Below are 15,348 nucleotides of genomic sequence, written 5' to 3'. Positions count from 1 at the left end.
TGGAGCATTGCTGGCTTGAGCTGCTGCTGCTGGGGAAAAGGCTGCTGCATGTCACTGCTCTCACTTCAGAGAGAAGGTAAATGGCTGCGGAAAATGCAAAAGGAGAGACAGGAGAGGACTCAACTGGCAAGAGGCACGTGAGAGATCTTAAACACTGTGCTGGTATTCTCTGTATGCCATTCTCAGGACTGCAACACTCAGCCAGCCTTGCCTGCAGGAATACTGCCTAGAGAGACTGGGGAACAACGTGTTTTTAACCAGCCTTTCCTTTTCTGCATGGACAAATCGGGTAGCTGGCCACCCAGTTACCTACTTGTATATGCAAAGCATGTGCTCTGCCCCTTTCCTGGGCACCATCACTTACATGTACAAAGCACAGGCATGAAAACCTGGAGGAACCTTGAGCTTGAAGTTAACAATTACTATTATCTTGTTAGGATTAAAGATTAACTATGCCAGTAAAAGGATGTGTTATGAAATGTCTTTCCCAGGCTTACAGTAAATAGAGAGTTTTGTTTTCTTGGTTTTAGTTCGTTTTTTTTTCTTTATCTCAAAGTCTTCTCAGGATTTGGAGTAATTGTATAAACTGCTGCTTTTATTTACCATAATACCAAAATGTTGTCACTTGCCACGTGACTGCTCATACTTTCATTTGAGATGTCGTGCAGAAACACATGGAAATCTGGTGAAGGCAAACCAATTTTAGAACATGTTCTGAGCAATTGTTTTGCAGCACTGCCCTACAGTATGAAGTCTCTTCCATTTCTTAAATTGCCTAATCAAATGCAGACTCTGTTCCAGTCACGCTAAATTTTCACATAATGGCAGAAAAATACTTCTTTCTAGCCTAGCACTGAACAGTTGGATCACATTATCACATTTGCTGCCTTTGTAGTCTCCAAGTGTGTATTTGTAAAAGTATGTATATACATATTCACAGGGGAGGGGGGAACACCGTGCTCATGCTGTGAGACCCTGGGGATGGTCAGGGGGACAGGGACACGCCTTGAGAGGTGCCTGTGCTGAGGGGCTCCTGGGGGCACCTGGCTTACCAGAAACACAGAGTAGTGGTGAAAAATGTATATTTATTTCTTTAGAAATCAGATGTATTAGCGCAGCATTTGATCTGGCTGATTCCTGGCCCTGCAGTCTGCTGAAGTTACTACACTGATACAAATGCATTGAGGTAAACTCCACCTCTTTGTTGCCAGTTTGGGGCTGGAGACAGGACTGGTGACATGTGCAGCCATGGGTCTCCCTGCTCTGGGTCCCAAGCTTGGGCACATCCCTGTGTTGATTTGGGGAACTCTGCAGCACAGAACTGCCCACTTTCCACAGAGCAAAGACAGCCTGCAGAGCCCATCCATGGCAGTGTTTGCAACTGCATGCAGCCATGCTGGGCACCAGCTCTCCCTCCTCTCTGCTCTACTTGGGCTCCATCGCCTCATGATAACATTCACTCTGCAAGACAGGGAAATATTTGCATCACAATACTTTGGCATTTTGACTTGTGAGCCACAGAGAAGTCACAGATCAGACCTTTCAAAGTAAAATTTTTTAAAAAAAATATTCAAATCAGTAACACATGGACTGCAAGTGCTTGAATCAAGGTCAGAAGGAAATCTGTGCCAAAGCAGGGAATGAGACTTAGGGCTTTAAAGCTTCCTATTACAGCCTGTCCCATTCTCTCTTCCACATTGGCCTCCCCAGATCCTCAATACAATTACAATGTTTCCTTAAATCCTTGGGTTGTCACTAGGAACATTAGCCAGTGTAACAACATGACAAGATAATCATACCTACTCCCTACACTATTTACATCTGCAGGTCTATTTTTCTTACCCATCTGCACCAAACATTTAGGTTTGTGCTGGCACAGCTTGCTGCTGAAGACCACTGTTCAGCCATGAGCAGTGTTTGTTATGTTTTTGGTGAAGATGAAAACCTGATGCTTTAGGGGGAGGAAAAGCCATAATCCACTCTCACAGTAAAACCTGTATAGTGGTATGCAAGACAAAAAAAAAAATTCTATCCCTACCCTTGCAGGAAATCAGATTAATCCCCAAAGCATGAGATTTGATTATTTTTGTCTGAGGTTATCATCAAGGGAAAAAATCCTACATAATGCTAAAAATATCCACACAGCTTTTACTTTATGAAGAAAATATGATTTACTGAGCAAAAACAAATTACTGGCTTTTCGGTGTTGATCTTTGATAAACACGTGCTGGGTTAAAGAAACTGTCACAGAGAGAAGTTTGCAAATTGAAGGAAACCATTGAACTCTGCAAGATTATTTCCCCCCTCCCTTATTACTCCTTTCATGAGACACCTGGGGACATTGTTCACACACTGTTGACAGCTTTCCCACTACTGCTTTTCCTCTGTTATCTGCTCCCTTCTCTTCAGCACTCGTCCCCAGGTGGCAATACACAAAAGAGCTATATTTGCAAGGGGTGCCAAAGCTGGCTCTTGGACAACTGTTGAAGAGCCAGAGGGCCCCTCCTGCCTTCCAGGTTGGCTGGTTTAAGTTGTTTCCAGCGGGCCCTGACCCAGCAGGCAGTGCTCTGGTATTTCATCCTGAGAGCTGCACTGCCCAGGGAACACACACACTGCCTACACAGCCCTTTCTTGCTTTGGCTACCATCACACCAACAGGCAGAGCCACGCTCCCTCACGCTGGGCCACATTCAAGTGCCATCTAAAATTTCAATACTTAGCCATAACTATACATGGAGGGTTTTTTTTTTTATTTAAATATACATTTTTCTTCTCTGTGGTCTCCCAAAACACAATGGTTATCCAGCCTGATGGGACATGTAGGGGCTCACACAACATGGGAAGGGGGCACAGCATAAACAAGGGCTTGACATACAAGCATGAAGATTTTCTTTCAACCCCAAAGTGCATCTGTCATGATAGACAGACACAGAAATAGCAGCAACACTTTGTGCTGGTGCTGCAATCCCTGCCCACCAGCAGTGCCTGGGAAGAGAGGCAGCAGCACTTGAGGGAAATACCTTTTGTTTCACACCACAGTAAAGCTCTGAGGAAGGCCCTACCCAACATAGGTGTGAGCTGGTACTTTACCACTGCTTGAGACAGCAGAGTCCCAGCTGCCATGACCATTTGGTAAAATAAAGATGATCTCTGTAGCTCACATTAAGAAAAGCCTGTTGCTGCAGTAATAGCTGAGCTGAATGACCGGCTGATCAGCTCTCATCTCTTCTGAGGTTTCACTCCCGCGGCTGGTGGGCAGCCAGTCTGTGATGCTGCTCCCCACCACTCACTCGTTACCCTTCTAGATGAGCAACTCTGTGTTTGCCTCCCTGCTGTCCCTCACACACTTGAAGAGCCTCCTAGCAAGCATCTGCCAATTAACTCCTCATTCTCATCCCAGGCCCTCTTCAAAGCTGCCCTTTGCCTCTGATGCCAAAGCGCGTGTGCCCCCTGGTGCCCCCTGTCCCCACGCAGCTCAGCTGGTTATGCAGGTCAACACGGCTCTCCTGCTTCTAGAGGCCACTGCCCGACTGTACCCATCTGCCATCTCTTCTTTTAAACCATCCACTCTGGGAACAGGATCCATCCCTTTCATTCTGCGTTTTCCCAGCGCCCATCCAATTAGAAACCGGGCTGCAATTTGGCTCTTAGATGTAACAGTTGAAAAAAAAAGTAACGGCAACAACAAATCTTCTTGCACGGAGAGTCTCTGTGTGCAAATACGACCTCTGTTATGCTACCAAGGTCAGGCAGACCAAGGCCAATCTGCTGTGTGAGAATATAAATCAAAGCTGTCCAGGGACTGATTTCGTTTACAATGTTTGTAACCATTCTGGACAGAACAAATGTCACTTGCTTGCCTGAGCTCCTTGCTCCTCCTCTTCCACCACCACTTCTTTGCTCCTCCACTCCCACCAAACCCCTCCCTTCCCACTAACACCTCTTGACCTCCTTTGCTCTTGAAAGCAAAAGTTCTCTTCTAGCAAGAAAGCAGTGGCTCACACATGACAGACAGGCATGCTAGGCCAATTTATTTAAATTATGCAAAAATCTCAACAAGTGAAATTAGCACAGAGTCACAAGTACATTCACCTGCTGGTTACCTGCCATTCAAAGCATGAATCAGAATTAAAACAACAAATCCTGTAACAACTTCTTTCCTATTGCATTCATAGATCTGCAAAACAAACCAAGGAAAGCATCTGTAGCAAGTATTAGAGTCTGGGCACAGATCCTGTGAAATCACATGGTTTCCGTTGTGGAACTAAAAAGGCTTCTACAAGAATGTGTGAAATACACAGCCGAAATTCTCCATTTCTTTCTGTGCTCCTTGGCAGTTTGTGTGGCTAAGTTAAAGTGGCAAGTTCTGTTTCTGTAGCTGGCACTTCCCAAGCCCACCCCAGTCTGCACACTGAGCACACACAGGACGCAGCCAGCAAGCTCCCTCTCTAGTAAGGACAGAGTTAATGGCATCCCACTCCAAACAACAGGTTGCTGTCTCCAAACTGGAGCCTTGGAAAGCAAGAGTCCAGCGGCTGCCTCACTCCTCCCAGCTATTTTGCAGCCCTTCCTTCTGCAGGTGTGCACACCGAGCTGCAGTGGGGCTGGGCAGGGGCACCAGAATGAAAGAAACTTCACGTTCTGGATGTTAACTTTAGTTACCATAGCCAGACAATGCTGCCAGTGGCGTGGAAGAAAAAATTGCTGTAGCCAGCTGTGCTGTTCACAGTCGGGTGGTTTCTGTGTAGCTCCAAATGGTTACGGAGCCAGTAGCCTGTTGTGGCCAAGGACAGGATGATGGATGGTCTACACACACTGTCCAAGCAGGGAGAATGGCAGAAGTTCACTTCAGGGTTGTTAAAATGCTAATCTGGGTTAGTTAACAAAAGCCAAATGGAAAAGAAAAGTTAGGGAAATCAATACTGCTCATATGTTGTATATATGCACTACAGATTTGATCTCTGTGGTTGACACAAACATTTGACTTTGGAAGTGGGACAATTCAACAGTCCTGTCTGAATAAACTGAACCAACTTCTGATATTAGCTGTACTGTAATTACTGTCAAGCCACGACGAGGGAAAGCAGGCTATGGCAGACAACACACAGAGCTCCACAAACAGCATCGAAAGGGCAGCAACACTGTTCTCACTGCACACCTCTTCCATGTGACACGGGAACAAATCAGAACCCACTTTCTTTTGAACTCAAGGCTGGCAGCTATTCACAGAACAAATAACAGCTTAATAAAATGGCTTAGATGGATTTTAACAGTAACTGCAGTAGCTTATCGGATGCATAAGAAGGGATCATCTGTTCGAGCAGCAGTTTTGACGAAAGCAACATTTGAACTGTTTTAATTACATACAGACTTGCTAAGACTGAAAATAACTTGTACTACCCAATGCCAATAATATGCCTTATTCCATCTTTTCTTAATTACTTGTGGAGCAAATTGTTACTTTATCAAGTGGAAAGGTATCTGATTTTATCAATCTGGAATTAGAGGTATGTTTAACATATGAGTATGTAATCAACCATCATCTCCTCTGTTCAGTTAGCAAACACAGTCTAAGCCTTGAAAAATATCAGAGACTGCAACATAAGTAGGCTCCACATAAGCTTATACAGACACAGAAGCTGTTGAAGTACCTGTTTCCTTTGTCTTACCAAAAAAGACTAGACCTGAGACAGTCTCAGTCATACCACTTTTCTATACCTGATGAAAACTGACCATATCCACCCCCGATCTCCACCTGACTTCAGATTTCAAATTGCTTTTTATTTTTCAGAAGGATAAACAAACAGAGCATTTCAACATTTCCATGCAGGTTCTGTCCATCTAACTGGCTATACCTGACTTCAGGGGATACTGAGTCCTGTGTTAAGTGCACTAATGTTTTGAAAAAATTAACCCATAAAATTTCAAAACTGAAATATGAATGCGATCAACTGTAGTAAGACCAGAAGATACATCATTACAAATGTGCCTAACATACACTTTGAACTGAACTTCCACAGTGGACTTTTCCTGCACACACCTCTCATGACAGGACAGATTGGATCAAAGATCAACCTCCAGCACACTGCATCTATAATTAAGCATTCCATCTAAATATGCTCTTCCTAAACAGACAGCAAAGTTATGGCGGCTCCTAGGGCTAAAATATCTGCTCTGAAAGTCAGCTCAGCTCAGCCATTCCCAGAAAGGTTCGGAGGGTCCAGCTCAAAGGGCGCGAGAGGCTGGGGGGAAAACCCGCAGCCACACAGCTGGTTTGTGGAGCTTTGACAGGGCCCTCGCTGTATTCCTGGCACACACTCCTGCATCACACAAAGCACATTTAGAAAATGATGTTATCTCTGTTGCATCTCACCATAAAGGAGAGCAGGTAGTGAAAGACTGCAGGATATGGGGGAGGAAGGTTCACTGTAACTAAAGGTGCAGATGAAAGTGAGAAGCTGGTTAAATAAACCAATGTACAGCCTCTGGGTCATACTTTTTTGGCTGCCTTTCTGAAAACAAATCTGAGCTACATAATTCAGAATCCTAATAAATTCTTACTACAAACTTTTCCTTCCCGATTTAAAAAAACCCTGAGCTTTATATTAGTTAACACAAAAACTGCTGAAGTTCATAATTATATAGAGAAGAAATCAGAGCACTAAGCTGGCAATTTGTTTTTATCTAAGCCAGAGTAAATGTTTATACAATATCTGCCAACATAACAAAATATGCCCGTCACTTACAACATTAAACATGATTCCATACAGCTTAATTTACTGAAAGGAACTCAAGTAGACTTCAGAGGTGCACAATATTTTATAGTGTGAATAAAGCAGGAAAAAACGTCTATTCTCTTTTGCCACAAAAGTAATTGCAAAGCTTTACAATGAGCTTCCTGTTGGACTTGGAAAAAGGAGAGAACCTCAGAAAATTCTCTGTGAAAGTATTTGTATGTGAGAGCAACAGACCAGCAGTAAATGCCTCTAAGACAGTAGGAAGCTGTTTCTTCAAATAATATTTAGGGAACATTAGTAAGACCAACAACTTGAAGCAAAAAGGTATTCCAAAAAAGATGCATGCTTTTTTCCCCCCAAAGGAAATAACCAGGGGAAAAAAAGTGCTACACATTTACAGAGCACTGAACAGTATTCTGGAGGAAGTTTGCTGTAATTCCTGCACATTATGTGTGAAGCGTGTGTGTGTGTGTACATGGATAAGCTACAATACCATCTGTACAGCAAGTGCCACATATGTGAGCATTATGAACCATCATTGCTGCTGCTATGCTCAAAAGTAAATGTATTCTAAGCCACACACAAATACAAATACAAATGACTTTACACAGTGAGGGCTGAATTTTGCTCAAATTACTCACAGGCTAATGCCTGTGCTCCAGACATAATCTTGACCAGAAGTAAGAAACAACTGAGAGATTGGCAGAAGCCCACTAATTTAAGACAAGCTATATTCATGCTAACAAGTGGGATTTCCACCGGAACTACAAATTTTTCCAACGCATCAACTCACAAGATAAAACGCAACAACCATAAAAAAAAACAACCTTTCCACGACCACCCCACAGCCCTTTAAAATACAGGCGTAATAGCCACCTAGATATATCTGTGTGACCTTTCATTTCCATTCATCCTTATAAATAATAAAGAAGGCTTTAAACCCTTTCTAATTACTCCTTGAAAGCAGCTGTATCGGTTTCTGCAGTGATGAAACGCCCCTACCCCCCCAGAAAAAAAAAAAAAAGTTTCCCCGCTCTGCACCTGAGCATTGTTTTCGACAGGAGGGCGGGCGCGGAGCTGCCCCTGCCGCGGCACGGGGATAATTCAGAACTGACTCCAGTATTTGTTTCCATCCATTATTGATGGGGAGCTGGAAACGCGGCTCCCTCTGCCTCCCAGCGCCCGGCTGCTGCCGGGGAGCCCGTAAATCACGGCTCGCCAGGCTCCCCGCCCCGCCGGCAGCGCCGAGCCCCGGCCCGGCCCGGCTCCCGACGCGGCGCCAGCCCCAACTCACCCCAAGCGCCCCGGGGCGAGTTCGCCGGGGATAAACCCGACAGCTCCGCTTCGGCTGCCCCGTCTGCGGCCGGCGCCGGCTCCCGCCCGCTCCGCTCGGCAGCGCCGCCGCGCCGGCCCCCGCCGGGCGCCCCATCCCGGCGCTGCGCTGGGAGCCGGGGCGGCGCGGGGGAGGCGCGCCCGGCAGAGCCCACCCCTGCCTCCACCTCCCGCGAGCGGATTTATTCTCGCCCGTGCCCGGCACCGCGGCGGCCCCGGCCCGCGCCCCGCCAGCACCGCGGACAACTTTCCGCTCTCACCGCAGCGGGAGCGCGGCCCGGCACCAGCCCCGGCACCAGCCCCGGCACCAGCCCCGGCACCAGCCCCGGCCCCGCGCCCGGCCGGCTGCGCCGAGCCCCGCAAACTTCGCCCGTAGTTCTAGCCCTGCCAGCCCACCTCGGCAAACCTGCCCGCGCCCCGCCCGCCCCGAGGCCGCCGGGGTAAACAGATGGGGCGAAGCCATCGAGAATTTGTTTTGTTCACCGTCGACGCCACCTTCGCTTCTTAAGACAGAAATTTTCATTTCTATTTGGGAAGAAAAAGTCATTGCGAGCAATGGAATTTTGCGGGCTAATGAGACTCGATTTTGCAAACGAGTACTTTGCGTGTGGTGCTGGGGGGATGTCCTTGAAATGACATCTTTTTAAATGCCTGTCCAAAATCCCTCAGATATTCCAGAAACAAAGGGTTTAATCCCAGAAATGAAGTCCAGGAAATAGCTGTCACTAATTCATTTTTCTTCACATGAAAGATAAATTAATTAAGACTTAAAGTACCATGGAATATTTTCGATGCCCCTGCAAGGGAAAAAAAAAAAAAAGGATTACTTGCCAAACTGTTTCATCTGTGGTTTTTTTATGTGAAATAAGAAAAATTCCAAGTAAAAGTAGTTCTGAGATTTTTGCTGGGGAATATATCCTTCATCATGCGCAGTTCCCAAATTCCTGCCCCTTAGCTGAGCACTGTCTCCACAGCAAAGCCTTGGGCTGGTTGCTTCCCACAGTGCTCCTACCCCTCTGGAAGACAAGCACTTGATGCTCCCAAGCAGCATTTTGGGCTGATCTGGCAGCTTTTTACGCACGCACCACTCACAGTGGGAGCGTTGCCTCTTGAGAACTGATTCATCTAAGTAAGGGCGCCAGGATTTGGCCCATAGTAAATTCTCTTTAGAGATGGTGCCAACAAAATCTCCCAGCCATGGGAATAGGACGTTTTTGGCAACTCAGTCCCCCTTGGCTGTCTCTCTCTGATGTTTCCTAGTGGTGACAGGCTAAAGGCAAGATCATTATGGGCTTCCTCACAGCGAACACAGCACAGCTATGTGGCACCCCAGGAGCTGCTGCCTGGTTAAAGGTGTAAGGACATTATTTTCTCTTTCTCATGAACAGCCCTAATCTGAAAAGCATCAAAATTTGCACAGTGCGTGAAAATGCCGCGATAGAGACTACTCACTTGGTTAGGAATTGAATCACAGCCTCAGGAGAACAAAGCTGAAAGTGCTTCCAAAAGAAGGATTTGTTTCACAAACAGAATAGCTCTGTGGCCTTTGCAGTGGAAGTGAGACACCCCGAGCAGAGCCACTGTGGTGGGGATTTATGGTGGGTATGGATGGGTGCCTAGGTGCAAGCTACCACACCAGGGCATTAAAAATGTGGGATTTGGCTTTTGGAACTCCTGATGGTAGTGCCAGCCAGGAAAACTGCAGTACTGGAAGAGCCACTTATATTTTCATTCAATACACCCCTTTTGTGACTGCTATGTAGAAATTACTCCTGGATGTTGTTCTGCTATCCCTGCTGTGGGGGTGTTGGATACCCAGCCCCTGGCACTGCTTGGGCTGTGCTCTGTGCTCCCCTCTGCTCTGAGAAGGGCAGCCTGTGGGAAGGGACCTTTCTTCCCTGCCATACCTCCGAGCCACAAGCTGACTCAAGGTTTCCATATATCAGGATGAAAGATTAATATGGTTTAAATCTCCTTCTGCTTCAATTAGGCAGGTGACACAATGTTGAGAATCAGATCGCATTCCCGTAGGGCAAAGGGTTTCAGCTAGAATACAGCATTTTAGAGGATTTTGGTACAGCCAAGACTAATATCTTGTGTCTACACCTAAATATGGTAGTTTATTATCATTTCAAAATTTGCTGCATGGCTAGAAACCACTTTATGGAAGGATTTAAAGTATGTGCATTTACAATATGTGTGCAGTCAGGGAATTACACAGCCACAGGTTTTTAAACACAAATATATGCAGGCTCCTATTGATATGATAAACTATCAGTAACATGTGCTGCAAAGCTTCTTAAATCCTCATTGACACAACAGACCACTATTGTGTCAATAGTGTGCAGATTAATGGGGTATTGTCAGGCTGTTTTAGGCCTTAACTTTCATTTATCCTAAAACTTGTTCTTCATTGTAACTCTTAACCTTTGGATTCTGCCAACACATTTCTTGTCACAAATATACTAATGGAATTAAAAGAAACCTGGCTTTTAAATGTTAATTACCCCTAGAATGATTGATTTGCAAAAGAAACACATCAGCAGAATCTGAAAGTACAGAGGCAGAATAAAATGGACTCAGTGTCAGCCCAAGAGCCAGGAATGCCCAAGGACCAGCGCTGACTTCAATGAGACTGTCCCTAAGTCCCAGGTGGTAACAGAGCACTTACCCACCTGGTCTCATGGGTAGGGTGTACAGGTGACTCCTACTGTCCAAGGGACTTTTCACCCTCTAAGTGCTTTACAGACTCCAGCAACACATGTTCGTGAATTTGGAAATATAAGCAAAGTGTTAAAAATTTACATACTGGTAACAGAAGCACCCTCTGTTAGAACAATATACTGATTTTTTAATTCATTAAAATATGGATAATATTAAACTGTTTTTAAACCAGACATTTCATTCTGTTTGAATGCCTCCACTGGGTTTATAACCAAAGCTGAACTGATTTCAGCAAGTAGGTGTGCTGACTGACATCCCCACTTCAGCCACATGGTGATTTGGTGAGGAAGTGCCAGTGCACAGTGCAGGGCAGTTTGCAAGTTTGGGAAACCACTGTCAGATCATGGTAGCTCAGGAAAAGTTAGCTCAAATGGCACATCCCTAGGAAATACCAAGTACTGAGGGAAATGGAATTGACAATTTACCCCTGGCTGAGCCAGAGCTCCATCAGTGACTCAGCATGCAAATGCACAGACACAATGGTTTCTGAATGAAATATCAAACTTATATTTTGAGGACATGTTCATTTAAGCTGTGTCATTTCCCATAAAAACAGCAAATGTCATTTACGGGGGGATGGTCAAATCACAGCAGTGCCAAGAAGTGATGATGTTATACCCTAAGAATCATTTTGTTTTAGCTAAATATTTCCTTCCTCCCTTCTTTTTGCCAGTGCACACAGACATCTGCCTACTGCAAGGCATTGCATAGAGGAACGGGTAGGTAATTTAATATGGATCGATACATAATTTCTGATGAAGTAGACATGCAGTTTTTATATTCACTATCCTTAAATCTAAATTGCAAAGTGCAATGTTATGACTTACCTTTACTGTAATTAAGTTTGATAGTAAAAGAGAATAGAATTTATTTATTATGAGTGAATAAAATTAGTTGGACAATTTAAGGTGCTATTCAATGAGTAATGCTCCCATAGAAAGGGTAAACATTTGTCTGCCTGATAATAGTAGTTTGTATTAACAGCCTAGAAAAGTTATTTTCATGCAGCTCTGGTTTTATGTGTCTTCTTGTCTTCTCAATATCCTGGGAGCCATTGCACAGGGCAGGGCAGGCATGTATAATATGTGAATAAATGTAGGACAATTTCCAAGAAAAACAGGCTTTTTATCTCTATCGATTGGTGAAGAATTCTCTCCTTTGGACTTTTAAGAACATAAATGTAGAAAATAGGAAGATCAAGCTGTAATGCCTCACAGCTCATGACTAGAACAGGGTTAAAGCCACATAAGCTGAAACTGATAACTCATTATGGTGTCAGCCTGCACAATGCAGAATTCCATGTTTCCTATTGCTCACCTCTGTTAGAGTGATTCCAACCATTCCTGGCTTTAGCACCCCATCTCCATGAACCTTTTCTGTAGGTGTTGCCCTTCTTTAGCCACTCATTCCCCATGGTTTAGATCCCGAGAAGATGGGTCTTTAATCTGCCTCAAGTGCATTTAAATCATATCCCTGTTCAATCACCCTAAACCTTGTTGCCAGGGGGAATATTGGTGAAAATTCCAGTGTTTGGCTGGCAGAGCAATAAAGCTGAGCCAACCATTTTCCTTCTTTGAGTCCTGAGCTTGTAGCAGTATCAATGCAAGTCAGAAGTGAGACATTTCAGAACATGATTTACACCAAGTGGCTAAAAATAGCAAATTGCTAATATAACAAGCCTGTGCTGTGTTGATACAGACAAATAATTGTTCATAAGTCAAGTATTATTTAAAGAGGGGTAAGTTTAAGAAAAGATGTAATAAATGTATCCCTGTAAATAGTATCCAAGGTATCACATGAGGGTAGTTCTTTATAACACTTAAAAGAGAGAAGATAATTTTCTCATATTTTCCAAATGATGGGAGACCCCTCTTTTCACCCTTGACAGCTGTCAGAAAATTATAGGAGGTGCTTTTAAGCAATTACCATTTTGCAAAATATAGGGAGGAGAGAAAACAATTCCAACACTTTTTTATAGCATCTTCTTGGGTGCTGTATGGAGAGTAGTGTTTAAAGTATTTCTGATTGTCAAGAATTCACTTTAACATAGAATCATTTAGGTTAGAAAAGACCTTTAAGATCATTGAGTCCAACCATTAGCAACATCATTGTTCCCTTTTTAATATTTTTCTAATCCTCCTCTTCATTTAGAGGGATGTGCAGAAATCTCAGGCTGCATGCCTGTCACTTGAAGGTGTAGTGATAATTTTTTTGCCAACACTGATGCTGGGCTGTGCACCCCAACTTGGCAACTTTGTCCTGTCTCTGTAAAGGACCAGCATGTGCATGTGCTTTCATTCCTGTGATTTAGCTTTCTGGCTGGTGGAAGAAATGTGCTCACACTGTTATTCATGACCACCCACCATCATTTGACATCAGTTTTCCTTGAGAAGCTCACAGAACTACCTCTATATTGAATATTTAAGTGATAAATCTAATAGCTGCTCTCAGGCAAAGGTCCGGCCGAAATTCAATGTGTTGGCTCTCCAATTCCCCCATCTGTACTCTGGGGAGGCAGGGGAGATGTGCCAGTAATGAATAAAAATAATTGGAAAACAAATAATTTTTTAAAGGTTTGTCAGTATACTGCATGGGTCAGCCAGCACGGATCCTGCAGGATCCTGTGCAGATGAACCTGAGACAGTGGAAAGCCAGAAATTCCTCCTCTGCTGAGGCTGTGGAGAGAATCCCATGTCAGCAAAGACAGAAGAGACATAGACACAATGTTTGCAAAGTGTTGTCCTGTGTATTTTACAACTTGAAATGTGCCTAGAGTGAAATCTGGATGAAATGTGCTTGGAGTGAAACCTGGATGACTGTGTGTCATAGCCAATAAAAGGGATTCAAGCAATAACCATAACTGGGCACAGTCCTGTAAAACTGGTCTTTCCTGCCTGTAAGCTCCCCATCAGGCTTAACTTTGAAAAACCAACTCTTTCAGGCTAGTGGTTCTTGCAAAGATCACTGCAATAATAAAACATGATTAATTCCTGGTTCTTGCAAAAGAATCATATTGTAAAATAATCCCAGTGAGGGGCAGCTGTACAGGGCAGAGAGCTGGCAACACCAAAGCCAAGCTGAAGGCGTTGCCGTGGTGCCCTTTGGGTCCAGGTATAGAGCCTGGTGTTGCTCACTCCCCTCAGCACTTTAAATGTCTGCAGGAATGATTGAAAGCAAAACAAACTCCGTTTTCTGTACAATTATTAGCTTTTCAGTTTGGTGTATTACAGCACCCAGCTCTTGATGGGGAATTAATTCAAAACATCTAAGGTAATATCATCAAAATACTGTAATTAGATTTAATGGCATACTTCCAAGATTAATAGGTGATCTTCCTCACAGCCTACAATTTTAATTTCCAAAATTTCATTTGCCATACTGCTACTCAGTACAGATTCACCATCACAGTGTTTACCTACACTTTTCCTTTACACTAGTAGTAAAATGTGCTGCCTTTTCCAGGCATAGACAGATGAAAAGATGTATTAGTAACAAATCTGTGTTCATGGCATATAATCACAAGATGACAAGACACTTAATGTTATCTATTTATATATTATGTATACAACTTCTGTTACACAAAATCACTCTTCAGTCCCATTTTAGGGGATTACCTAATCCTGTAATTGATTCTGTGTGATGAGTCCCTGTTGTCCTGTGGAGACCCACTGACCTTCAGAACAGGAACAGGCCTGCAAACATTCCATTATTTCACTGTTTTTTTTAATGTGTAAATTACAAGATAATGTAGGATGAGAGCAGATGATTTTATCTGTCTATTTACTTCACTGGGCTCAGAATTCTAAGTGTTTTATGACTTGACCAAGAAGAAGAAGAATTACTCCCTATCAGTAAGAATGACCAAAGACATGATTGATGTTTTCTTTAAGGTAAATTAAATATTCCCATAGAAATGCAGCCAATCATACATGTTCTCAAACGGCTCAGAGCTACACTAAAGCTACTTTCTACTGTAACTGTCACATCTCAAAACTTGCAAAGGGATGAAGCAATTGCTCAGTGGTTATAAATACCAGCAGATTAGTTTATCTATAGATCTGTATCATGTTACTCATTCCAGAGTCCATAAAATCCAACATGAATCGGCTTGACTTCGTACACAAACAATCACATCCTACACAAAGGTGAGTCCACAGGTAGCAGCTCATGACATTTTATAGTCATGGAGGTTTTAGTATTACAGAAAACAAGTAATTGGACATGTGTGCATGTGCAGACAGACACACACAGACACACGCAAACCTTGCTCCTTCACTGTCCCACCAAATATAACTCCAAGGATTAGGGCCTTAAATAAGTCTCTAAGAATGTAATTTAGTACAGTCTGAATCCCCCTTGGGCAAGCCTGAGGTAGCTCCTTGGGCTGTCACAGCTCAGCAGCTGTCCAGCCTAACACTGACTCAGGAGCCAAAACCCTGCCTCATTTGGGTGATAGTGAAACAGTTGTAAAGGATCAGACACATGTTATCCTTGGACGAGGTAGGGAGGGTGCTTAGAAAATAGTTAATACCAGTAAGGACTAAGAATAGAAAGG

At 43.8% G+C, this 15,348-nt stretch overlaps 1 protein-coding gene across 10 annotated transcripts in view; it reads right to left on the bottom strand.

Moving 5' to 3' along the window:
• Positions 1-15,348, bottom strand: part of SEMA6D (semaphorin 6D) — a 129,481-nt gene that overhangs the window by 22,835 nt on the left and 91,298 nt on the right. For 7 of the 10 annotated variants that reach the window (XM_039723516.1, XM_039723520.1, XM_039723518.1 and 4 more), the window contains exon 1: positions 8,032-8,330. The exons of 1 other annotated variant lie outside the window; for it this stretch is intronic. In XM_039723516.1, coding sequence (XP_039579450.1) covers positions 8,032-8,166 — 135 coding nt within the window. In that variant the 5' untranslated portion in view covers positions 8,167-8,330. Of the gene's footprint in view, positions 1-7,778; positions 7,977-8,031; positions 8,332-15,348 lie in introns of those variants that run through there. 2 more of the 10 variants (XM_039723517.1, XM_039723521.1) reach the window with 2 other exon arrangements.

Source organism: Passer montanus, unplaced genomic scaffold, assembly GCF_014805655.1.
Source record: "Passer montanus isolate IOZ18808 unplaced genomic scaffold, ASM1480565v1 scaffold5, whole genome shotgun sequence".
NCBI lineage: Eukaryota > Metazoa > Chordata > Aves > Passeriformes > Passeridae > Passer > Passer montanus.
Note: the sequence above shows the minus strand (reverse complement) of the source record. Positions and strands in the feature narration are given on the sequence as shown.